The sequence below is a fragment of the Carica papaya genome, chromosome 7 (genome assembly GCF_054855325.1).
Source record: "Carica papaya isolate Zhongbai chromosome 7, ASM5485532v1, whole genome shotgun sequence".
Lineage (NCBI taxonomy): Eukaryota > Viridiplantae > Streptophyta > Magnoliopsida > Brassicales > Caricaceae > Carica > Carica papaya.
Genome location: NC_142315.1, coordinates 12,141,733 through 12,169,022, shown reverse-complemented (window position 1 = coordinate 12,169,022; position 27,290 = coordinate 12,141,733). Strand labels below are relative to the sequence as shown.

Here is a 27,290-nt window from a genome sequence, read left to right as displayed (position 1 = left end):
TACCAAATTCGAAATTGGGAATTTGTTTAGCTCTGGCTTCCATCCTTCCCTAGACTTGTAAAACGCCTTTACTCGTAGCTCTCTTCGACTCCCTCTCTTGAATCTCCTTTTAAACTTTCTAAATCTCCCTTCTCCCTGGTAACCCGATCTAGCCCGATGTCTCATCCCCTATTTCATTTTCTTTCTTTTTTTCCTATTTTCTCTTTTCTTTTTTTTTTCTTCTCAGCCCACCCCTATTTATATTTACCTTCTCATCTAACCACCTCCCATCCTCACCATTCACCTAACCCTATGTACACTACATAAGACGTAGGTGATAAAAATGTTTCAAGTATTAGTAATGTGGGAGATGAGTTTGAGGTATGTTTAAACTCTTAGTTCCGCAAATTTTGTATTTTATAATATTTTTATTTGGATTAACTATGCTTATTTTGTATAATTGTTGATTATAATGATGGAAATGAGTTTGACAACAAAGATAACAAAATTGTACGTAAAGATGACAAAGATAAAAACGATTGATATTTATGTACTCATGAGAATTGTGATTAAAAAAAAGATATTCTTTATTTTTTTTAATTATGAATCTTTGTTTTAAATTAATAAAAAAATGATATCAAGTTTTTATCTGTTAATTTTATGATTATTTGGTAATTTCTTTTCCTTTTTTTTGCCCATTGTATAGTTAAGAAAATTGAAATTTATTATACACATATTATATATATCATTTCAAGTTAAAGTTAAAAATTAAATATTTGTTACTTTTTGAAAGTAATACATAATATTTTTAGTTACAAACTATTTTCATTGTTTTTATTCATTGACGAAATAATTTCTAATTATCAACCTGTTAAAAATTATAATTCAATCTAAATCATACATAAACAAATACTTACAACTAAAAAAAATCCTCACTTATGCGTTTTACATCCACAAGGGATTATCAGAAGCAATTATGTATCTGACAAATTGATTTTATTTTATTTTCGCCTTAATTTATTATCATTATATATTATACTATTTGCATAAATTACTTTTTTTTAGATATAAACATAAACTATACTTATTACAACTAAAATCATTTTATTCATTTGTTATATCAAAGAAATAATTAGGACATGTGAAAAGGACTAGTTACTACACAAGCCAAACTCAACTTTTGAGTATTTATGAGGATTAGAGTTGAATTAAAGAAAAAGCTTCAAATTATATGAGAATTAAGATATCAAAACGGTACTTCAAATTTTATTTTTTGGTTTTTTTTATCTCAAACGACGACGTCTAATGGGATGACATAAGAAGTTTTCAGTGTAAACAAACAAAATGCTAAAAGCCCGAAACAAATCGCTCGATTCCACGATTCAACCACGTGGCCGAAAAGCCAAAAACCCTCCCAAAAACCTCCTTCGCCTACACACGCTCAGACAACATTTAAACAAGAAAAAAAAAAAGAAAAGGAATCAGCGAAAGATAATGGCGAGACTCCAAAGCTACGAGGAGTTCGTCAAGGCCCACGGTCTGCTACTGGCGGCGTCGGGCTTGCCGCAGCAGCTGCATCGGAGGCTGTTCCAGAAGCTTACGTCAGAGACCTTTGATGCCGGTGCTCACTTCCAGATCGAGCCTTGCGAGGATGGACGTCAGAGGCGCCTCCTCCTAACCTCGGCCTCCGTGCCCATGCATTCTGATGTCTTCCTCATCGACCACGCTTGGACTTTCCGCCTTCCCGATGCCTACAAGCAGGTTAATCAATTCCGTTATTGTACTACTCACAAAGCTTCCTTTTTTCTTTTTCTTGCTTTGATAGAAATGTAATTCACTAACACTTGACACTTCCAAGAGGGTCTCTAAGTGTTTATGGAATCTAATACTTTAATTGCGCCGTGCAATTGATTCTTTTTGGCATTTGTTTGATGTTTTCAAATCTCCGGTAAGCAAGTTACTTGGAAATTGTTAACAAAAATGATAGACGCTTGCCTAACTATGACTATGAACTACCTTTCGGAGAGAGAAACTGATATATCTGCAAGATGATAAAATTGACGTTCTGATATCTCTGGCGTTTGAATTTTTTATTAATGAAGAATCATGTGTTTGCATTGGAGCCGTAATTTTATTTCCCTGGGCAAAACACGCATTAGTTTATCCCATGAAGACAAGATGTTTCTAATATTTCCTGCCGTAGCATAATTTTGATGTGGGCTAATTTTTTCTTCTCGTGTCATGTTGCCACGTTTCTGGTGCTCAACATGTTGCAGCTGCTTGAGGTTCCGGGGTTGGCTCAAAGGATGGCTTCACTAATGTGTGTGGGCACTGACTTGAGCTCAGGACTTGAAAATGGAGTTTCGCAGCAAGATAATGATAATTTGAGTGTTGATGAGATATTGGCAAATGAGATAAATTATTCCAAGGAGAGAGGCAAGGACAGTACTAGCTGGCTAGAGCTTGAGGAGCTTGGCATTGATGATGATATGCTACTATCTCTTGATCTGTCTAGTAAATTTCCAGTATGTCTATACTTTTCTTTAGATAAATCTTGACATATGCAAATATATATATATATATCTAAAAACAATATGTAAAGCTTTATATAAGTTGCTATATTGGTTAATTCAGTAAAACCTTCACTATAATGAGTAAAACTCACGTTGCTGTGCTACTTGTAAAGAATAATTTAAATGTTGGTTCTTTAGAATTTGGCCAGGATCAAGTGTTTACTCGAAGAAAAAATCTTTGTGGGGCTATGTTTCATTTAACTAAACTGTGTCAATAATCTTTTTAAAAAATTATCTTTGAGAGAAAAAGAAACCTTTAAGTGCAGCTCACTTTATGAGTTATGTGTGCTTCAAGATCTCAAGTGCACATATTAGCCATATTTGCTTTCTCTCTTCTTACATGTGTCACGTTTGTATGGTGATGCCTAGATATTGTTTCTAAAGTTCTTTGTATGTGTTGCCTTCTGCTTTGGTGGATTAGGGTTTAATAGCACTTAGCCTCTATGGAAACAAGCTCAAGAATGTGGAAGTAATTATTCAGGAGGTCACTAAATTTAAGAACCTAAGAGCTCTCTGGCTGAATAACAATCCAGTTCTTAATAAGTGGTATGTCTGGTGAATGCTGATATTCATTGAAAAAATAGCAGTCATTATTTGATGAAAGATATCTGACTGATTATACATCCAGTGATGGTCGTATGACTGATGCAATTCTCCACGGATGTCCAAAGCTGGAAATCTTCAACTCACATTTCACTCGGAGTTTTGGTGTCTGGGCGTTGGGATTTTGTGGAAATGTATTTGGGAAGGATAATCCAGGCTGCGATAATCAGGACCGGCCCCTTCATACTGTGACATCGCTTGAACTTTCAAATAGAAGCATTCACAATCTGGTCAATAAGGTGCAACTATTTGCTGTGACTATTTACTACTGTATTTCTTATCATTCCTATTTGAAAATTCTAGTCATCAAATATAAGTTTGATTGTACTTTTTTTTTTTCTTTTTAAATTAAGGTTCAAAAGATATGCCTTCTCTGGATAGGAGTGCTTCTACAAGTTGTTTCAGATCTTTATTAATTTCATATCGATTTTTTTTTTTAAATTTTATAGTTCCATTTCTTTTCCTTAGGCATTTTCTCCAGTTGAATTGCCGTTTCTTTCACATTTGAACATCCGGGAAAATCCATTGGAAGAGAACTCAGTAGCTGAATTATTCCAAATCTTGAAGGGATTGCCTTCCTTGTGCTCGTTGGAGGTAGTTTTTGGAAGTAACTCTTCTATTTTCTGTTGTCAAAGGATTGGTGCTCAGAGCATGGAGAGAAAATGTTAGAGATATTTGAACTCTCTTTTATGCAGGTGGATATACCTGGTCCCCTTGGAGAAAGCGCCGTACAAATTCTTGAATCTCTTCCAAAACTTTCTTTATTGAATGGTGTTAATGCATCTAAAATCTTAGAAATGGAGAAGCATGTAGTTGATTCAATGCTTGAGCTCCGTCTTCCTGAATGGACTCCTGAGGAACCTCTTGCTGATCGTATTCTGAATGCTATGTGGTTATATGTAATGACATATAGACTTGCAGATGAAGAAAAGATTGATGAAACCTCTGTCTGGTATGTGCTTTTGCGTTAATTACTTTTATTAGCAGGACATTTTACTCATATTTCAACTTTAATTTCAAAATCTTTGCACACGGACTTTGTGAGGGCAGAAATTTGATTAGAAGACCTTTATGTTCATTCTTCATATTTTTGTTGAAAGGGTGAATGCATGAAGGGATTTCTAAGCTGGAACAAGCAAATTTCAAATTTCACTCTCTGCTTTAATTCATTTCTTTTTGAATCTGGCTTTCCCTCTTGTTCCAAGGTGGATTATTGTTCTATCCAATAGAATGATAGAACAAGTATGTATTATGATACAATGAGTGAGTATAAGTGTACATCATAATGCATTAGAAATGAGAATGTGAATTCTTAGTGGAGGACTGGTGACAAGGATGGATTGCTAACAGTTGCTTCATGATCTTCATTTATTTATTTTTGTACTTATTTTACTATTTTTATTGTTCTTGTTATTGATTGCCTAGAGATTACTGAACAGTCCAAATCTTGTGAAGATTTAAATCCGTCTATGCCTATGAATATTTACACATGAAATATTAACAAATACCAATATGATGGAGGTGTGGAGAAAGTGCTTTTCTTTCATGTGAATACTTGTGCGTTAATAGTTAATGCATTTATTTCAATGGAACAAAAGCATTAAGACTTTAGATGTCTAATACGAAACAGCCGATTTTGTTGAGGGACAGTAGTTAATTTTGAAATATGCGCATGTGCATTAGTGACTGCTACGAAATGAGCCGATTCCTATGATGGAGTTCTTTATAGGTATGTAATGGACGAGCTAGGGTCAGCTTTACGGCACAGTGATGAGCCAAATTTCAGAGTTGCTCCTTTCCTCTTCATGCCAGAGGGAAAACTTGATTCTGCTGTGAGGTAATTCTTTTTGCCTTTCCTCTGTCTGCTGTCTTACAGAACTGTTACCTACTATTTTTGCTTTCAGGATTTAACGTCTAACCTTAAAAAAATTAGCTCTTTCTCCTGTACTGGCTGTTGTGAACCTGGAATGCACATACTCATGATCTGTATTTATTTATGGGTTTGAGATTTGTACTGTTCTTATCTCTTGGTAGTAAAGTTATTACAAAGTAGTGACATGAAAAGTTTACTTGTCAGCTATTCCATATTATGGCCAACGCAGAATGTTCAAGAAGGTGACGAGTGCACTCGCGATTTCCTGTCTGGTATTGGAGAGGAAAAACAACGATCTGCCAGACTTACAGCCTGGTTCCAGACACCTCAAAATTATTTTATTCAAGTTCTGTTTCCTTGCGATAAGACTTGCTGATATTTCTTGCGCCTGTTTCTTCTTGATTTGGTAGGGGTACTGATTGACATCACTTTTTTCAGGAGTTCAAGAAACACCATCAGAAATTGCAATCGAGGCATATAAAATCTCTGCCCCAGACGCCGTCTACTACGGTAACTGCATATCATAGTGATGGGCCCCCCCTACGCGTTTATACTGATATACCTCAAGTCGAAGAATTTTTGACAAGACCTGAATTTGTTATCAGTACGTATTCTGATCAATTGCTGAAGTCATGTTTCTGGACTCTTTTCTATTTCTCTTCATGCAATGAATATAATGAGTTGCTTACAGGTTCATTATGGGTTATTTGATTTAAATGTCTTTGTCAGTTTGGATGATTTGTTTAGCATTTTTCTTCTCCTTTTGCTTTGTGGTTCTCATGGTGTGTAAAACAAATGTTTTGGTATTATTAACTTTGATATCATTGTACTTTTTTTTTTGAAGTCTTTTACTTAAAAAAGAGGTCTGACCTATTTATTTCTTCCTCCTTTTGGACTTTTTTATATCTCTAAATGCTTACAGCAACTGAGCCGATGGATGCGGATATTATATGGACAAGTATACAGGTAGATGAAGAGATGAGAAAAGCTACTGGAATAACAGATCAGCAGTACACTAATCAGTTTCCCTTTGAGGCTTGCCTTGTCATGAAACATCATTTGGCGGAGACCATTCAGAAGGTTAAGTTAGCAAACTTAGTTTATACTCAGATGTCAAACAGTAGTTAGGGTTATTATCAGAGATTTTATGGAGATTATGAAGAAAGTTAAAGTTAGATTGTATACCTTTGTGTTAGAAGCTATGGTAGCTCTACCTGGTGGAGTCTGTTAATCTAAGATCTCTAATTGCTAAATTATTTTTTTCCTCTTTGTTTTTCCCTTCCAAAAAAAATGTAAGATCTTGAACTACAGGTTAATTAGTTCTAGTTCCTTTTTCCAACAGGCACAGGGATCTCCAGAATGGTTGCAGCCTACTTATAATCTTGAAACACATCTATCTCAACTTATTGGTGACTATTATATACGAGAACAAGATCGATTGAACAATCTATGGATCTTAAAACCTTGGAACATGGCACGGACTATTGATACAACTGTTACCGACAATTTATCTGCTATTATACGTCTGATGGAAACTGGACCTAAAATATGTCAGAAGTATATTGAGCACCCTTCCTTGTTCAAAGGAAACAAGTTTGATCTCCGTTACATTGTACTGGTTTGCAGTATATGTCCTTTGGAAATATTTCTTTCAGATGTTTTCTGGGTACGTACTTCTGTTAATACAAAGTCTTTCTGACACCAATAGAATGTGATAATAAATTCTTCTTGGTTGATTATTTTCTAATATTAAGATGCTACATTCAATTATAGCTCTTTTTGGTTCAAAATTTCAGGTTAGATTGGCAAACAATCCTTATTCATTGGAGAAACACAGCTTTTTTGAGTATGAGACTCACTTCACTGTTATGGTATGCATAAGAACATCATTTTGCAGGATGGATGATTCCATTTATTTGGTTTTGGGGGCTGTGAATTTTCGCTACTTTTGTCCTAGATTTTTAAGCTGAAATTTTTGCTACTTAATTTCACCAGATATTTCTTTTATCAATTACCGGACATTCCTTTAGTTAGTAGTTACATAAATTAATACGTTTCAGCATGGTAGTTGGTCCTCTGATTGCTTTTTTGATTTTCAGAACTATCGTGGGAGATTGAATAACAAGAACACGCCAGAATTTGTGAGAGAGTTTGAAGAGGAACATCATGGTATCCAGCGCAACTTAATTATGCTTGTCATGATAGATTACAGTTGTCTAGTGCACCGGTACTGGTACTGAAGTATCTTGATATGTGTATTCCTCTTCTTGCTGCAGTTAAATGGTCTGACATTCATCAGAGAGTAAAAAATATGATCCGTTCTGTGTTTGAGTCAGCTGCAGTAGTACATCCTGAGATGCATAATCCAAAATCTAGGGCCATGTATGGTGTGGATGTGATGCTTGACAGTTCATTTCAGCCAAAGTTATTGGAGGTTTGTAACTGAAGCAACATTTGCCCACAACCATACTCTAAATATCATAAAACTTCTCTTATCTATCTTGATTGGCTTTTCATTCCCCAGTATCACTTTTCTGCTCATCATTTTTCACAAAGTAACACATTAGTTTACGGTGGTGTAGGTTACCTATTGTCCTGACTGTACAAGAGCATGTAAATATGACACGGAAGCAATATGTGGAAATGGTGAAGTGCTTAAAGGTCGTGATTTTTTCAATTATGTGTTTGGTTGTCTCTTTTTGAATGAAACTACTAATGTAACGCAATTGTAATTCCAGTTCTACCTAATTGTTACTTGTATGATTGTTGCGGTGTACCGAATTAGAACACTAGACATTGTTCTTATGGTCTGTTTTCCTTTTTTTGTTGAGTCTCCCGGCCTTTGTACGCAATGTGTCTCCAAATCATGTTTGGTTTTTTCAACCACGTTGTTTGTGTATTAGACAGGGAGTTATGGTAAATCATGCACGATGAATTTAAAAAAAAAGTGGCTTTCTGATGAAGTTGTTTCTCATTACGTTTAACCATTTAAAACAGATAAGCTTTCAAGACAACTACTTAAAACAAAGCCCGTAGCAATAGGGAAATGCAGATTCCATATAATTGTATTTTTATATGTTATTATAAACTTTTATTATTGTTTTTTTAAATAATTCACCGATTTAAAAATTAGAAAATATAGGCCATCCTTTGAACCTTCAACTAACTGCAACCCGAGTCGAGCAGTGTTCCCAACCCCTTTGCTTGTCCACATATTCATCCCTTCTTGTATGTGGATTAAAAGCTTTGAAGTAATAGAAGTTACTTATTAAAACAGAATTCCTGACTTTATTGCCTTTATATAACAAGCTAAGAGCTTTCTTAGTAGTTACAAGGTGAGGGAGGTTCGAAGCAATCATACTCCCTTTGTTGCCGTAGTTGCTAGGTGTTCAACAATCAATACTTCGGACTTTGTTATAGTTTACGACAAGTTTAGGGTTCCTAACAATTATACTCGGATGTTTCCAGGAGAGAATTGCTTCTAACCGTAGAGTGGATATGATAATCTTTTTAGACCGCTTCTATGATAGATTGCTTTTCTCTTTGCAACTTTTCATTACTTCCTTCGAGCATTCAACCTTCTTCCTAGAAAAATTGCTCCCAATTGTTTTAGGTCGATGGTTGTATCAATCATTCTTTTCTCTTCCAAGAATATCCCATTAATCTTGAATTATTTTTCTTCTTTTCTTGTCATAAAGGTGAATGAGGGTCATTTTTGGTATGTAAACTTGGAAAGATTCAACTTTTCTGATGAAGGTTCTTGATTTACTTAGGGAGTAGAAAGATATATTCTTTTTTGCTTCTTTTATAAATCGGGAGTTTGATACTGTCAAGTTTGGGATGATGTGGAACATATTCCTCTCATCCTTTTAGGGTCTCACGCCATTCACCTCCCACTCTCAAAGTCTCATACTTGAATTTCCTTCTCGTTCATGACGATCACGAGAATGCCTTCGACCTATGGTGCTTCTCATAATGGACAGTACGTTCTTCCGTATATACATCAGTTTACTTGGGTTCCGGTTTCAACCTTCATTCTTTAGCTATCTTTCATGTGCCTCAAACCTGGCGATGTTGCTTGCAGCCAATTGAGTGTTGCAGATTGTTTCATACAACTTGGGTGAGAAACTGAATGGGGGAGGGGTGGAGGAGGATTTATTTACATAAATGACAGAAGGTGGTAAAATCCCAAGAAATTCAACTACATATTGTTAAACATGCTTTGAATCTAATGCAAATTGGAGTTTTCAAATTAAAATAGCGAGTTGAGTCTTGTAAACTCACTTCATATCATATCATGTCTGTTTTTTTATCCTTATATATATATATATATATATATATATATATATGTATTATATTTAAAAATTTAGTAATGGTATTTTGCCATTCTTATTTGTCCATTTAAAAAAAACAACTACCCTACTTGAGTTATTGAACATTAAATTGATTTGAAAATACAATTTTCGTTTAGATATTTATTTTATTTGTATTATATTCTTAATTTTATTTTATAAAAAATCGCATTATACTATAATAGTGTGAAAAAGAAGATCATGTCTATGATATTGTATCTAATTAGGAGCTATACACAAGAAGGATGAGCCTTAGAGCAGTTGAGTTAGGGATGATGATAAAGTTTGGGGCCGAGTTTCACCATTTCCGAACCCAACTTATATAATTTCTTGAATTATTGTCTATGTAATTGACTCTTTTTTAAAATTTTGCTCTTAACAATTCTCGCCTTTAAGATATCAATCCAATTAGATTACGAATTACAAATATTTAAAAAAGTGCCAAATAATTAACCTATTTGTCAAGCAGTTTTATATAATATTTTCGATTTGTAAACCTTATCATAATCGTCCCTCATTTGTTTATCGACAAGTGTATTTATAACTTTCTTGTACCAAGTTTTCCTTACACATTTTCTAATTATAGATCTCTACTCATTGTTAATAAATCAATTAAGATTTATTGTTATGATAGATAACTATTTTGTAAAATTCATTAACATTGGAACTCTTTATCTGAATGATTGACCTCAAAACTGAGAGGAAGAACCGGTAAGAGATATACAATCATCTATCCTGGTTCTATATTTTTTCAAATAAGATGTTTAGCTAATTACATAAATCTAACCCAAAAATCAATTTTTTCTTGCAATTTTTCCATCTTTCCACTCATCTTTTGCATGAACCCACCTCTAAACGGAGTACGTTTATAAAATTCTTCTCTTTTTCAGATCATGTCAAATTTGCAGGCTATCCGATTTGCACCCAACTTAGTGACTATATTCTATTTATGTATACATATTTACTCATATATATATATATATACATATATATCTCTTCACATATATTTATATAGTTCAGAATACATATATAACAGGTCAGATTGGATAGGTTCATCTTGCATCAAACCCAAACCCACCATTTAACAAAAATAGGGTATCGAATTGATGGATTCAATTCAGAATACTCGTATTAAGCAGGTCTGAATCAAAAATACCATCACTTGATAGATTAAAAGGAATCACAAGATCGGACAAAACAAAGATTTCATATCCCATATAAAAGACTTCGGCTTCATATATTGTCATATACAATGGCCTACAAAGAACCAAAAAGGAAAGAAAAATCTATATCACTTCAAACATCTTTGTAGTGCTAGCACTGCGATGCCTCTTCTTCAAACTTCCTCTGATGTGTTACAAATAATTTCAGTGCAGTTACTTGGGGACAAATTACTGCATACCTGGATATAAACTGAATAGATAGGTTTACTGCTGCTGCTCAATAGGGGCGGCTGACTCCTGGGATTGGCTTCTCAGGAGAGAAATTTTCTTTTGCAAATCAAGATTTGACATCCGCTCAACCTCCAACGCTCTCTCAAGCTATATATAATTCATGGGTTGAATTAGCACAATCATTTCATAGAAGATAGATTACTGTCAGCCAATAATAATCACTAACAGATAGCAGAAAGAAATACGATGATGGTACCTTCGCTGCCCGCGTACTCCATTCTCCTAAAATGGCTCTCAGCCTTTCATTCTCCTCAACATACTGCACCAGCATTTCAAAGAAAATTACGATAAATATTCAATTTGCAAATTAATATAAAGATTTTCATCCACGTAAATAATTGCATAGGCCATAAAACTCATTAGAAACAACTAGATGGTTTCTGTATCCATAAAGCCTTTAACAATTTCTTGACAAGTTCTAAGGATTGATTTCCTAAGTTACTTTTTGAGTTCAAGGGTATTGCCCTTTGCTCAAGTGATACAAGCTAACCTTTGTGCTTAGATTCAAAATGTTTGCAATGGCAAGGATATGGAGGAAGTCAATGGAAAAAATATCAGAAGCATTCTAACTGAAGGTAAGTTAATATACATATGTCCGAATGAGCTGTAGTGCAATTTTATAGTAAAAGGTAAGAAGATTTTTTTTTTTTTGAAATAAGTAAAAGATAAGAAGAAAATATTAATTTTCCTCTAACGGAGAGATGGTAGAAACACGACATCTGGGACTAAAGAATGTTTGATAAGTTTTGGAGCCCTGCTATATTGATGCCAAATGGACCAAAGAATCTTACCCAGGATTTATTTTTCCCAGGTAATCTCTTCCTTCCAGAGGTCAAAGCTAAGTGCTCATACCTGATTGTTTGTACTGCGTACACGCTGGATTTCGGCATCTCTCTCAGCTATCAAAGAACGAGCAAGTCTAAGTTCAGACTGAAGCTGATCCATCTGCATGGAAAATAACCTCAGTATATATATGGCAGAAATACAAATATTATAAGAAAGAGAAAGGGGAGTATAACAACCAAGGACTAGTTATTCCCAAAAGAAAGAACAAAAATAAAAGTAAAAAGAACCAGTAGTGCTCAATAGATGATGGCCACTAATCTCTATACAAAATAAACAGAGAATAATCTTTAAGATGCTCACGGCTGAAAACCAAAGAGACACTGAAAACACAATCAATTCCAAAGAAATGAAAATGAGAGAAATGGTCTACAAAAATCCCAGCATTATTCTCCAGCCAAATCACCCATGAACAAGCAAAAACAGCATTGCGCCAACAAGACTTGGCCTCCTTCCTCCTATCAAGACCACAAAGAGCAGAAGAAAAGGAACACCCAAGATGAGGAGAAACTCAGTCTTAACTTTGTCAAATAAATGGGTCCAAAGTCTCCAAGCTACATCTTAATGCAGAAAAAGGTGACCATGAATGAAGCACATCACACACATCCCAGGAAAGAAGGCACAGTTTCGCCTGCGAGCTTGAAGCAAATAGCTGGTATCTTGAACTGTTCATAACTACAGCCCAAACAAAAGACCTGCTGGAAAAAGAACTTTCCAAAAACATTGAGTAGAAACATCATTGCAAATTGTTTTGGTTATTGGTCAACCCTCATATTCCATGAAGGATTTAGGAGAATTGATTAATATCCTTATTGACATGTAAATAATTTTATACATGGGTTTGCACACCCTTAGTGCTTGTATTTAATGATACTTAAACTTTTTATTTCAAAAAAAAAATATTATTACAAATTGAAAGATTACAGGTTAAGAACACAAAGGACCTGCAGATAAAAATGTTGGAAGAGTCTAAAGACCAAATTCTACAATGAGGGCCTAGATAGAATCAATGAGCTAAATCGAAGAAACCACATATCACTGCACAATCATTGAGATTTCTAAAAGAAGATATGTTTCATGAATCAAAACCCATAGAATAATAATAAAAATTATGATATAAGACACAGATTGTACAAATGCGGAACATAATAACCAATGAAATATTGTCAATCTGGGGTTGCTCTCAAGAAAGAAAGGGATGAAAACATCATCACCTACCCTCAGTCTACGAAAGGGATGAAAAGATGCATAAAAAACTAAAAATTGCTTTCAAGGGACTTCTAGATGTTGTAAAGCACCAATTTGGATTGTCAACCATTTTGATATAGACCAAACTTACTGTTAATCACCCAATGCCAGTCAGGTTTCAATGAAAACCACCATAACTATTTAGCCAATAAACACAGATTTTCCAAAAAAAGTTCCTAATGACAAGATCCTCTATCATTCTTAAACAAACAAGACATCCCATTTCACTAAATGGTCCTTATAGACTCACTCGACACAGACTAAAAGGAATTCTTTATCACCCTCTATCCATGACACCTAGGAGATTTGAACAAAGAAATAGCAAAGAAGAATACTGGAAAGAAATTCTTGAACAAGAGTGACCAAACCACCAAGGAAGAAAAGGGCTCCTCTGCAAAATTTAGGGCACTTCTAAATCCTACAAACCATTGGATTCCAAAAGGAAGCAAAGGAAGCAATCTGAGTACCTCCCAGAGAGACAACTAGGTAAGTGATGTGTCACTCTAAAACATCATGTGCCATTGACTCTGCCCACCCTCCAACCAACTGACCCTTCACATTGATATCAACCAGGCTGCTCTTCTTGAGATCGATACACAGACTCAATATAGTCTCAAACATATGCAAGATTTTAAGAGAATTCCAAGACATTCACTGATCATGGAAAAGAAAAAGGACCACATCATCAACAAACCAAAGATAGGGAATTACCACACTATTCCAGACCATATAAAGACACACAATCACACCTGTTTTTGCCACAAGATAACATCTGGCCGAATACATACACCATAATAGTGAAAGAACAAGGGAAAAATGTGATATCACCTTACCTCAAAGCTCTTTACCCCTGAAACCTCTAGTACTGTCATTCACCAAAATAGAGGACATAGAGGGGAGACACCCTGAAATCCAACTCCACCTCATGCCAAAGCCTTTCCTCTCCATAACATTTTTTTGAAAGGGTTAGACTACCCAATCATAAGCCTTTTGAAACTCCAATTTGGATACCAAAACCTTATTATTCAACCTCTGAGATTTATCCACCCCATCTCATTAGCAGTAAGAGTAGGTGACTAATTAGAGTTTAAAGTGATTTTTCCAAGAGTTTAAACTGATAGAAAACAACTTGATACCATTTCAGGCACAAATTCACAAGGATAAAAACAGGGATCAACCACATGTATGCCTTACATTGTATCGAAATTAATCAATGAAAATAGGACAACTATCAAGATTCAATTTTTTTTTTGAAATAAAAGTATAAATATATTAACAAACACCAAAGAGGTGCCAAAGATTATACAAATTATTTACAACTCTAACAAAATTTCTGCAAAGTCCCTTAAATTCTCCCTAAAATAAAGAGGATGATGGATAATCAAAAAATCAAAAATCTGGAACCATCTGTTCCTAATTCTATCAAAATCCCCCTCCTCCACAATCCTCTCAAAAGCTCTTATATTCCTCTCATTCCAAATTACCTAAAAGATGGTAGGTGGAATGAGGTCCACTTGATTCCTCCGTCACTCTGCCACTCTTCCAAGCCCAGATTTTGTCCTTGACAGAACCCACCATCACCCACCATATATCCAACAACCCATACATTGTTGACCAAAGCTTGCGCTCGACTTGGCATCATAAAAGAACATGATTGCAAAATTCCGCAGCCCTTCTACATAAGTAACATCCATTCACCATATTCATTCCCTTCCTCATCAACTTATCTATAGTTAGAATTCATCCCCTTTCGGCCACACATGCAAAGTAAGCTATTCTAGGAGGAACTTTAACCTTGAAAATTTGTCTAAAAAGAAAATTCAAACCATGACTTTCTTGCTTAGTCAAGAACTTCTTATAGGATTTGACTGAAAAAACTTTCTGTAGAAGTAAGGCTCCACAAAAGTTGATCATTGCTTCCATCCAGAGTGGTAAGAAAAAGAAGCAATAAGATTCTTGTACTTTAAAATCTCTTTTTAATCATTCAGGTTTTTTATTACATCTACTTGCCATTCCAAAACCCCACTTCCACTATCTTTGGACCAGTCACTGATCAAAATATCTTTTTATTGTGATATTTCAAAAATCTGGGAAAATCATTCTATGAGAAAGCCACAATCCAGCCAAAGATCGTGCTAAAAGTGGACTTTGTGACCCTTGTCTACCCTCCATTTAATACACTCCTGGAATCTATCTCTTCCCACATATATTTTCTTCCATTCCTCTTTCCCATGCGGTCTTGACAATGTTTTGGTGAACTACCATTTCTCATCAGTATCATATTAAATCTCTAATTCTGATACCATACTAAATAATAGAGTTGAACCTATTTTTCCAAGAGCTTAAGCTGATAGTAAAATGGTTGATATATTGTTCATAAACTAACAAGAGGCATCAAGAATTTACTAACAAGAAATCTGGTCCCCAAAAAATAGTCTCATCAAGTACCTCATACAATCTCAATCAAAGCACTTTGTTTAGTAATAATCTTATAAACACTAGTGACCAAGCTTTATAAAGAGATAACCAGAAACCTTAATGAAGTGATCTTTCTAGATAACCAACATTATGACAGTAGAGTTCATGCTAATGTCAACCTTGCCATTTAAGTGAAACTCCTCAAAAATCTTAACTTTGTTACCCCTTAACCACATCCCAACAATTATATAAGAAAGCCATAGTAAACCATCTGGTTGAGGAGCCTCGTTCACATTGAGAGCCCAAAAAAAATTTCTTAACCTTTGTCTCACCATAAGGTCTCTCAAGCCAACTTGCCCTCCCCATCAATTGGACACCATGAAGATTCCAAATTAAGGTTTATTGACAGTTTCATCCTCATACAACTGCTTGTAAACATCTGATCGCATAACCAATCACCTTCTGATCTCTCTCGAATCTACCATCCTCAAGTTCTGACTCCTCAGTATGGCTCTTCCTCCTGCAACTGACCATTCTATGGAAGAGACTAGTAATGGCATCCCCATCCTAAATCAAATTAGATCTTGACTTCTTGCATCTAACTGATATCCTCTTTCACTAGAATGTCTTCAAAGTGAATCATAAAGGAGGAAAATCTCGCTACTAGGCCGTTGTTAAGAGGGTTATCTGAAGCTAATCTATCAAGAAAGGAACGCTCAGCATGAATCTTATTTTCCACAATTCCTATATCCCCAAAATGTTCTTATTCCATACCTTATATTTGCTCTTAAGGAACTGAAACTTCTTTCTAAACTTAAATCCTTTACACACAACAGGCACACTCTCTGCCCACCAAGTGCTAATATTCTCATTGAAATTGGCATGAGTCAACTATATATTCTTGAAACAGAATAAAATAGTGAAGTTAAGAATAAATATATCAGAATTTGGAAATTCTTGGAATGCAAAAATGGATGCATTACATTGATAAGGTAATAATAATAGAAAATAATTGCAATTTTCTCCTATTCTCTTAGGAAACTTTATTTTGGCTCATATTTCACCCCAAAAAAAATTATTTTACCTCAGCTGAAAGTGTCCGCAACTCCTGATCACGAGCTGCTAACAGATGAGCAAGATCAACCTAAGAAGAAGCCACTAGTAATTATTACACCAGTTACTACTAATATGATATTTTACTAATGCAAGACAAAGACTACGCCTATAGCCCCACCATTCAAAAGGGCAAAGGAAAGAATAAATATTTATCAGGATTATATAAAATTAGTGGATCCATGTATAGTTGAGCAAAGCACTGATGTATTTACATGCAGATGAAAAGGTATTTACACTCCATTGCTAGACCTAACTGAAGTTCAGTTTCTGCATGTTCTTTTGTGACAGTTCAGTACCTCTTGGTTTGAAGGTTTCTTATTTTCAACTTTTAATTTTTTGCAAAATAAAAGTTACACTTGTCTAGACTTTTAAACAAGAATAAATTGAAGTACATTGCTAAATATTTTTGTTTTTTGGAAATCAAAAGTATAGTATATTTCATTGCTAAATAAATTAACTCAAAAAAATATAAGATAATAGCTTAAAACTAATGATTCTATATATAGAAACACAAAATCAAACCATAGAGAACTGAACTGTTATAAAAAAGAAACCACAGAGACCATACTGCAATTAGGCCAATCCACAAGTGTAATTTGTTCCTAACTAAAAAGAATACGACACTGGGGGTATTAAAATTCATAAGGATTGTTAGTCCATGTTAACACAAATCTGTAGTTAGTCAACAAGAACATTCAGATTGCTTCTTGAGACTACATGGCTCCAAAGATAACAATGTTGTTTAAAGCAGAATGATTGGCACCTGAGGTGTGCTTCCGTCACTAGACCGTTCATATTTGCTTAAGCACTCTTGTAAACGAAGAATCTGCATGTACCAAAAAAAATAATCACAACATAACCAAGACAGAAAAGCTGCAAAGTAGGGTGGGTTGATTGTCACACACTACAGCCAAACCCAAAACAACAGGCAATAGTCCAGTGGCTCCTTCGGCTCAATTTATGTTCTATGCTTGGATCTCAGTTAGTATGTAAAGATCGGATCATAACTTCAGTATGTAAATCACAATTTAACAAATTTCACTCTTATTCTGGAATTTTACTGGTTAGGTAGGAATCAGAAATTTATCTAACATAATTAATCATGAAATTAAAATATTGTTCTTATTAACCTTTTATCCCATACCCATTGTGTTCTCATTCTTATTCCATGAACCCAAGAGCACTAAGGAATTTTTTTTTTTTCTAAATAAAATGTGTGGTATAATTCACTCACAAGCATCAAGGGGGTGCTAATCCATGAACAAAAATATTTACATTTTAATCAAAATATCAATAATATCCCCAAAATCCTCCATTGAATAAAGAGAATGACCCATAAACAAAAAATCAGAATTTGGAAACATCTGTCTCTAACTCTATCAAAGTCACTTCCACTCTCCCAAAATCTCTCATGTTTCTCTCTTTCCACACCATCCAAAAGATATTAAGGGGAATGAGACTAACATGTTTCTTCTTTCCACTAATACCCTTCCGCGTCCAAATCTCTTCTCTCCCCGAACCAGCCATCACTCAATTGATGCCTACTAACCCATAAGCCAAGATCCACAATTTATACACAAACAAACACCGCAGAAGGATGTGATTACATGACTCCTCATTCTTTTTACGTAAAAAACATCCATACACCAATATTTTTCTGCTCCTAATCAGCTTGTCAAGAATAAGAATACACCATTGACCTACTTCCCATGCAAAGAAGCAACTTTGGATGGAGTGTTAACTTCCAGATTTGCTAAAAAGGAACATTGATTCCTATGACATCATTTTTAATTAGATGATTATAGAAAGACTTGACAAAAAGGACCCTTTAGCATTGAGTCTCCAAATTGGTTGATTGTAACTCCCATTGATTGTAATGGTAGAAAGGGCTTGGAGGAGACTCTCATAGTCATTTACTTCCCAATCATTGAGATTTCTCATAACTTCCACATTTCACTCCCTTTTCCCCTTAATAACCCTATACGACTAGTTGATCGAGAAATTCTTGCACTGTGCAATAGCATAGATCCAGGGGAACTGTTCTCTAAGTGACAGCTCTCTTAACTAGCCATCATGTCAGAAACTAATCATGTCCCCAGTATCAACCCTCCAGCTGATACAATTTCGGAATTTATTTTTGCTCATGCATATTTTTTTCCACATTCCCTTCCCATGAGATCTAGCTGCTAGTATGATATACTACCTTCTATCCACTATCCCAAACTTCACCTCAACCACCCTCCACCAGACACTACCATTTTCATTCATGAATCTCCAAAGCCATCTCTCTATAAAGCCAAATTCAGCTCCACCAAAGATTTAAAACCCAAACCTTCCTAATACATAGATTTTTTAACTTTATACCACGTCACCAGGTGATACTTTTTCCTACCCTGATAAATAGAGTTTTTCCCTAGTACTATTTCCTTATTAAGTTGTTTTTGCTTATTTAAGTACTTGTCCCTATAAACTATGATTGGTGTGAGTTTATTATTTTCTATTTTGTCACGATCTTATTTATTTGCTATAGGTTATTCCAATAATTAAATTATTTTCCTATGTAGCAGAATTTTTCTATAAATTTAAGTATTCCTATTTTAATTGAGTTGTAGTACTTATGAATAGGGCAGTGCCCCCTTGGCACCAATAGTCGATTGTTTAATCGATTTGTAAATCTTTTATAATTGGTTGATGCCCCCTTGGCACCTTTACTTCAATACAATTTCATACTTTTATTTTTTTTTAAAAAGTACTTATGAATAGGATAAAATAGGTTAGTTATTTTGGCAGACTAATCATATGATTATTATGTAAAAATTGGATTACTAATTTGTTTATTTAGATTCAAGATCTCCAATTTTTTGTTCTTGATAAATTTTCTGCAAGTATTGTCTTCAAGTTCTCTTTGTCCTACATCAATTGGTTAGTTCTGATGCTAATTGATTAAGAAAAAAAGAACTTCAACACAATACTTGAAGAAAATTTATTAAGAATAAAAAATTGGAAATCTTGAATCTTAATAAACAAAAAAAGAAGTTAATCAAATCAATAACTTAATGTTTATATAGCAATCATATAAATACACTGTCAAATAATTAAGCTATTGTATTCTGTTTATACATAATGGAGTATAATCAAAATAAAAGTTTATAAATCTATTTGGTAATTCTGCAAAATAGGAAACTAAGATAATTAACTGGAATAACTTGTAACAAAGACTAGCTAAATAGGATTCCAACTAAATAAGAAAAATAAACTCACACCAATGATGTACCTATAGGAATTAGTTCCTAGACAAGCAAATAGATTATAATACAGAAACATTACAATTACATCAAAATCTTCTTGTTTTGTGACAAAGAAACAAGTATCGATGTGATAGTTTTAGACAACCATTTACCTCCTCACTTAAAAAATGAAGATTTTCACGCTGATATTGTAACAAGGCCATTTGCTGATCAGAGAGGCGACCACCTTCTTGATACCTATGGCAGCAAAAAGTTGTCAATATGGCATCTTATTACCAATTTTATACAAGCTAAAAGATGATGCATGCATTAAAGCTTGAGGTCATTCATTATTTTGATCCCATCACAGTTTAATCAGTAATGCCGCAAATACGGTATTTAAAATTGCCAGCAATCTTCAGTTTTTTCAGGAAGTCTTAGTAATATGTAGATTAAGGAATGAATCAAGCAAATTGTGTGTACACTTTTTACATGGCTAGAGGGAGCATTTGATTACCTCAAACCTTCCAAAGAACTTGACGGTTGAAGGGGAGAATATAATGACTTTAGAACATCAGGCTGAGAATTCAAGGAATTGTACTGGTGCACATAACCTGCCAGCACGAAAACATGTGAAAGCTATTATCCAAGGAGAGCACACACACTTAAGAAAGAAGTTGTCAACATAGATTCATTGTAGCACACCTGAGAAAGCCATTAGACACAATATCCATAAGTTTAAGACTAACACCTTGGCATAGGCAAATAGGTTTAAAAAAGAAAATACCCAAAGGAATATAAATGACATTGGATTGGCATCATAAGATCATTTCAGATCCATGTAACCATGCATCTGTTATGTCCAACTATAGGACGAACAAGGATGAGCAAGATTCAGCATATTTGTCTGTTCAGGACAGCCAGTAGCACTGGTCCCACGGGAGGAAGAATTGTGTTTTGGTTTCTGTTTTAGCCTTTAGGAGTTATTTAAGCTGTGATGAGAAAAAATCAGAATTTTTATAGAATTTACTTGGAAGTCAACAACTTGTTTAAAAGTTCTATCTCAAATTATCATAATTAACAGAATTTAAAATGCATTATCTCACACCTAGTTTCATTAAAATTAATGGAATTTAGAATTCATTGTTCTAATTTCATTCAAAATTCACTATGAGCTCATTCTTTTCAAATAATTTTCTAAGTATTTAAATAAATTCTACAAAAATTTTAGATTTGTTTCAAATATAATTTTAGGAAGAAAGCATGATAGGAAGTCTAAGTTATTTTTGGGATAAAATAGAATAGGAAGTTTAGGTTAATAAGAATTTGTCAGATCCTACAAATTGGGAAATTAGGAGCAATGATCTTCCCTTTATATATACACTACTTCATCAGCAAAAATTATCAGTCAACATTTTATCAAAAAGAAAGGTCCTAAAGTATCCAAGTTTAAGAGATCGAAAGATTCTCTCCAATGAACCCCTAACCAAAAGCAACCTTTGTGCTTGCTGCATGAATTAACAGTCAGCAGGCCCTTAACTCAATCCTGAACACAAGACTAACATATTGGTGTTAGACCAAAAAGTATTGGGTTACATGAAGAATTTTCAACAAAAGTTTAAGGAATTTCCTCAAACTCTACCAGGAGGATTGCATTCACATGGAAAAGAGACATATTGGCTTCCAAAGCAGAACAGATCAGCACCGTGAAAGCTTCAATTAACCACCTGTTTGACAAGCAACCAGTTGGCTCTGGTCATAGTGCAGATCCTTTTTGGGTGGGTTTTCTTTTCTTTTTTTTTTTGGAAATATAAATTGTGAAGTATTTTACTATAGGCACCAAGAGAATGCCAACCATGTACAAAAATTTACATGTTATCCACAAGATTCGTTAGTTGGTCCATAGAACAAGGAGAACAACCCTGCAACAAAAACTAAGGGTCTAAAACCATCTATTTTTTAAGTATATCAAAACCATCAGCATCCTCAACCACATTAAATGTTCTCCTATTTCTCTCCTTCTACACCATCCAAAATATAGTTAGAGGAATAATCTCCACCTGCTTCCTTCAACGACTGATGTCCTTTCAAGCCCAAATTTCTTCCCTCACCAAACCTATCATGACCCAACTGATTCCAAGCAATCTATAAACCATAATCCATAACTTGTGAATTACAGAGCACCAAAGCAAGTTTCTATCTAAAGGAAAAGAATACTAGTTTACCACTTGTAAGAAAGAGAAACTAAGCGAGAGAGAGAGAGAGAAACTGAGCGTCTCTATCGCCGTCGACACAGTCACAACAGTGTCATTGTGTCTGGGTAATATTTACGGGTACCCAGAAATTTTTAAGGGTAGGGCAGAAGTCTTTTGACATTACTGGAGAAGGGGAATGGCTGAGAGTTTTTGAGAATGGGAAAGGATTTCGGAAGTCGATCTTTTTTCTTAAGAGGGATGCTGATGGCTTATGAGAAGCCTGAGGGAGTTTTGGTGGGAGAAAAAGGAGGGTTGAGCAAGCAGTTGGCGGAGTGGGGAGCAGACACTATGGATGGCCCTGAGTTCGATTCGGGGAGAGAAATTTTTGGTGTTATCCAAAGGTTCCACTAAAGGAAGGAGGGGCTTTAGGCGAATCTTTATTCTGGAAGGGGAGAAGGCATGTGGATGGTGGCAGTTCATGGAGTCGGTTAACGAAGTTCAAGGAGTCGAGCTTGAGGAACCAGAATGGTTGAAGGGTAAGGGGAAGGGGAAGGTGATGGTGGAGCAGAAGAGCATGGAGGATTCGAAAAAATGTTCAGCATCCGGAATTTTTTTCACAAGTTGTCCATGCTGTGGTGAAGAAATGGAGGCCAGTGTAAGTAGGAAAGGGAAGGAGATGGCGGCGGCAATACTCAAACGACCAGTGCAAGATTTGCATCGGGTACGGCAGGAAAGACCCGTACCCGTAGTTGGACCCAGTCTCATGCAAAACGGAGGGGTGGGTGGTCGTTTCGGGTCCATAGGTATCCAAACTGGTTCGGTTCGCAATGGACCAAGACCAGATCAAAACGCAGGTGGGAGCCATCGTTGGGAGATATTAATTGAGAAGAGGGCTAACGATCCTATGGGCTGGAGAAACGGGTTGAGAGTGGGCCGTAGGTTTACATGGCTGGAGAAATGGAAGTGGATTGATGTACTCGACCCAAGCAGGTTCAAATCCAACTTAAGCCCAAGAGGCTGGTTGGTTTGGAGACTGGTGAACCGCAGCCCGACCGGGAATCCTGAACTGGTTCAGGATGGAAAAACAGACGAAAAAAGAAAAGAAGAAGGGGAGAAAGGGAAGGAGAGTCGGGTTTCAATGGAGGATGCGGAAATGGTGATCAGGGGTGTCCAGAGTCAGGTGACAGTTGTTTGTGATGGAGTTTCTGGCATGGAGATTAGAGATTCGGCCGAGGATAGTGGAAACGTTACAATGCTGGATGAAGAAAATGGTGGTTTCGACGGAAAAGAGAGTGTGCTACTGCCAGAAAGCGTCAGTAGCAGTTCCGCAGGCGGAGAGGGGTGCACACTGGTCTGTTCGGTCGAAGGAGGTACTGATTTAGCGTTGATGGTTGTTGAAGAAAATTTTGATGATTGTAACACTGATTTTGAGGAGAATGGGCAGGAAGGCAGCAGGGAGATGGAAAGGTTGTCTGGTGAAATTGATTTAAATGGGTGAATGTCGGTAAAACTCAAAATATTCAAAAAATTAGTAAGAAGGTTGAGGTATCTCTTTATGGGTTTGGAGGAGAAATTGTTGGAACTTTTTATTAAAATAAAGAGAAGAAGAATGGAAAACAGCAGTGGGGGATCAGTTGGTGAGAAGGTGAAGAAGAAATCTGGAGAGGAGAGAGCTAGGGATTGAGAAGTTACAACTTTCTGTTACTCATGAAGGTAGAAGGAGAGGCAGCAGGGGTGAGGGAGAAAATGGAAGGAAAAAATGATGAGTGAAAAATTATTTCTTGGAATGTTAGGGGGTTAAATGATAAAAAGAAGAGAACAATGATTATGGGATGTTTGGGCTGGTGGAAATTGGATGTATGCTGTTTTCAAGAAACAAAAATTGGAGGAGATTGGTATTGGGTTCATTCGTAGCTTTTGGAAGAAAAAGGAGATTGGGTGGAATTGTATTCCTGTGAATGCACCAACGGATGGTATTTTAGTGATATTGAGAGAGGACCGTCTTAAGTGTAGAGATGTGATTTTGGGTGATTATTCTATTTCTTGTCTTTTTTATTATTGTGGTGGAGATTTGCAATGGGTTTTTATTGAGGTATATTGTAAGGGCACAAGGGTTGAAAGAGGGGGTTTATGGAGGGAGTTGGAAGCTTTCAAGAATGCTTGGGGCGGGAAATGGGTAGTGGGGGGGATTTCAATTTGGTGTTAAGGAGGAGGGAGAGAATGGGGAACCAATTTTATAGAAGGAGAACAGAGAAATTTAGCGACACTATTGATTCCTTGGGTTTGGTGGATTTACCTTTGATAAGGGGAAGGTGGACTTGGATGAGTGGGCGAGATCCTCTTACGTGTTCGAACATCAATCGTTTTTTATATCTAACGAGTTTTTTGTTGATTTTTCAAGTATCTATCAGAAATTATCACAACGTACATTGTCAGATCACTTTCCGATTTGTATAATGTCAGATGGGATTCAATGGCGGCCAGTTCATTTTCGGTTGGACAATAGGTGGTTAAAGAAGGAGGGTTTTAAGAGAGTGGTGGAGGTGTTGAGTCAGGAAAATGTGTCTGGTAAGGCTAGTTTTCAGGTGGCAAAAAAATTAATTGTGTTAAAACCTACTATTAAAGAGTGGGTGAGGGAGGAGAGGGATAGGATGGAAGAGGGTACAAATAAGTTGCTAGAGGCGTTAGAGAATTTGGATATTGAAGATGGAGACGGTGTGTAACGGTGTCAGAAATTTAAAAAGGAAATATATATAAAGAATATAAGTGCGGAAGCAAAATAAAAGGTTTTGATTAATATCTCTTACACAATAACTTAAACGTACTAACAATACCGAAAATAAGTCCTCTAAAAGAAAATACTGGAAATGAAAGACAATAAAAGAAATAAATAAATATCTAGGTATCTACTCGCCGTCTTCTTGTAGATCAGGCTCGGGAACCAAATCCTTTTGATCTGAAATGGTTAAGTAAGGAATGAGATACACTAGTCCAGTAAAGACATCACACTATATCACTGTCACAGAAGTAAAGGTTTGTAGAAAACAAAAAATAACCAATGGAGCACAAGTTTCAAGTAAATTTATTTATCAATAATCAAACCATTTACCATTCACTTATCTCAGTAGAATTTATAAAAACGACCCATGAAAACAATAACATCATAGATATCATAAGTTCATACATAATCTGTAACATGCTACATGTCATACTTTTATATTTCAATCATCAAACAACAGTTGCTCCCTTTTTATCAGCCTATTAGTATCCGTGAGGATCCATAGGGGTCCCCGCTACCCGTGAACCCTTGACAAACTTAATTTCCAGGACCGTCCCCATACCCCGTTCGATATGGGTGTCAAACAATAAACCTCAATACCTCGTCCAGTATGAGAGTGAAGCGGGCCGTCCCCGTACCCCGTCCGGTATGAGCGCTAAAATATTTAAAATTTCCATACCCCGTCCGGTATGAGACAACGTTCCCTATGGACCCGATCCATCCACCATCTCCCAGGATATCTAGTGAGACTGTCAACTTATCCATTTATCAATTCACATGCCTTTTCTTTTTTTTTCTTAATTTTCCGTTTATCACATAAACATGAATACTTAAACAAATAACGAGCATCCAACAAGACAAGCATATCATCAGATTCACAAAATCAAACCATAATAAAGTAAACAGTGATTCATGCATTCAAAACCATAAAATAAATAAATCAGATACTATACGACATTTATACTGTAAAATAAATCAAACAGGAACTGACAGAGAAATATGTCCGGCTCAGGCTCCATTAGCAACCGTAATAATTATGTATATCTATTTAATTCATACAAATACAGTTTTATCATTTATTAGACTTTAATCCCGTGATAGGAAATAGGGTGAGGGGTTCTTACCTGATTAGAAGCCGAAAACCGAATTTTCACTGCGCCTATGGGCAGTCCCTGGTTTTCCTGAATTTTTTTCGAGAACTGAAACGCGCTTACGGTACCTACACATGTCCTAAATAACTCAAAAATTAGATTGAAGGCCTATTCGGCCAATTTCAAAATTCCGGCCGTTGTGCTCCGATGACGGCACCGCCGCTCGCAGCAGCGATCCACCTCGAGTTGGCTGTTTTTGGCCGTTTTCGGTCGAATTCGGCCAAACTTGCATTGGTTCCTGTGAGACCCTAGGGCTCTCGATGGGCCAAAAAAACACCGAAAATCGAAACTTACCGGCGGCGGGGCTCTTTGGTGCTGCGACTCCTCGGGCTCGAGTCACGATTTGATGTTTTGCTCCGGTCAACCTGTAAAGAAATGAACGGTGGTCACAATGGTGTAAAAATTGTATCGAACGAGAATCGGGAAGGACTTCATCGAAGGCAAAAACCAAGAAAACCCGCGGTGGCGCCGCTGGGCTTCGGCGGCATTTTCCGGCCAATTGGTCGGTGTTTTTGTTCCGATTTGACCATAGGTGAGTTCAACATCGAATTCTGAGCCAAGGAGAAAATTTTTACCTCGTTTGGCGGTCGAAAATTGCTCCGGTGCGGCGGCAGGTGGCGGCAGTCGGCTCCCCGGCGACTGGACTGTCTTTTCCGGCGAGGGGCTCTTGCGGCTAAGGTTAGGGTTTGGGTGCGGATAAGATTATTTATAACCATCCGCTTTTAATCTGAACCGTCCATCGCGATTTAATCTGAGCCGTCCATCGCGATTTAATCTGAGTCGTCCGATCGTAATTAAATAAAAAATGAATTTGGGCAGTTCATCGCAATGCAATCTGAGCCATCCGTGCGCGATTCAATCTGGGCCGTCCGTACGCGTTTTTTATCTGGGTCGTCCGTGCGAGCGGGAACAGATCTCAGCCGTTCGATCACGCGCACGCGGATCGCCCACGTGGCTCCCTTCCGCGTGTCCTCCCGCGTCAGCATCTCTGCCACGCGGTGTGTCCTGGTTGGCCGGGGCTGCTGACGTGGCGCAATTTTTCTAAATTGCATTTTGACCCCAGTTTTCAATTTTTTTTTTTCAAAAACATCCCTACAACCCAAATTTTCATCCATTTTTTCAAAAATTGTTTTCAATTAAATCCCTAAAATAAGTTTAGCCATTTTTATTATTATTATTATTATTATTATTTCTATTTAATTAAATCAAACTAAATTAAAACCATATATTATTACATAATAAATCATTATATTCATATAAAAATTACAAAAAAAATTAAAATAAAATAATACTAATAATAATAATAATAATTGGGGTGCTACACGGTGGGTAATCGAGCGATAAAGGGGAGAGGAGGGAGGTGGTTAGAATGGAGTTGGCCAATAGGTTATGTAAGGAAGAAATCACAAGGAAGCAGAAGGCAACGGAGAAATGGATAGGAAAAGAAGAATGTAACACTAAGTATTTTCACAAGGAGGG

At 36.0% G+C, this 27,290-nt stretch overlaps 2 protein-coding genes across 7 annotated transcripts in view; one reads left to right on the top strand and one right to left on the bottom strand.

Moving 5' to 3' along the window:
* The first annotated feature begins 1,380 nt into the window (after positions 1-1,380).
* On the top strand, positions 1,381-7,991 carry LOC110817699 (tubulin-tyrosine ligase). Its single transcript, XM_022046339.2, has 15 exons — positions 1,381-1,740; positions 2,256-2,504; positions 2,974-3,098; positions 3,181-3,394; positions 3,624-3,749; positions 3,851-4,107; positions 4,885-4,992; positions 5,233-5,374; positions 5,467-5,632; positions 5,951-6,108; positions 6,371-6,694; positions 6,825-6,899; positions 7,128-7,197; positions 7,305-7,462; positions 7,611-7,991. The coding sequence occupies exons 1-15, from the start codon at positions 1,474-1,476 to the stop codon at positions 7,758-7,760; spliced, it is 2,589 nt and encodes an 862-aa protein (XP_021902031.2). The 5' UTR covers positions 1,381-1,473; the 3' UTR covers positions 7,761-7,991.
* Positions 7,992-10,568: 2,577 nt separating this feature from the next.
* The window catches only part of FIP1 (FRIGIDA interacting protein 1), a 32,874-nt gene continuing 16,152 nt past the window's right edge, over positions 10,569-27,290 (bottom strand). For 5 of the 6 annotated variants that reach the window (XM_088206862.1, XM_088206860.1, XM_088206865.1 and 2 more), the window contains 7 exons: positions 20,204-20,300; positions 19,860-19,944; positions 17,223-17,285; positions 16,428-16,487; positions 11,687-11,779; positions 11,031-11,093; positions 10,569-10,921 (listed from right to left, as the gene is read on the bottom strand). In XM_088206862.1, coding sequence (XP_088062988.1) covers positions 10,808-10,921; positions 11,031-11,093; positions 11,687-11,779; positions 16,428-16,487; positions 17,223-17,285; positions 19,860-19,944; positions 20,204-20,300 — 575 coding nt within the window. In that variant the 3' untranslated portion in view covers positions 10,569-10,807. The remainder of the gene's footprint in view (positions 10,922-11,030; positions 11,094-11,686; positions 11,780-16,427; positions 16,488-17,222; positions 17,286-19,859; positions 19,945-20,203; positions 20,301-27,290) is intronic. The other variant, XM_088206861.1, reaches the window with a different exon arrangement.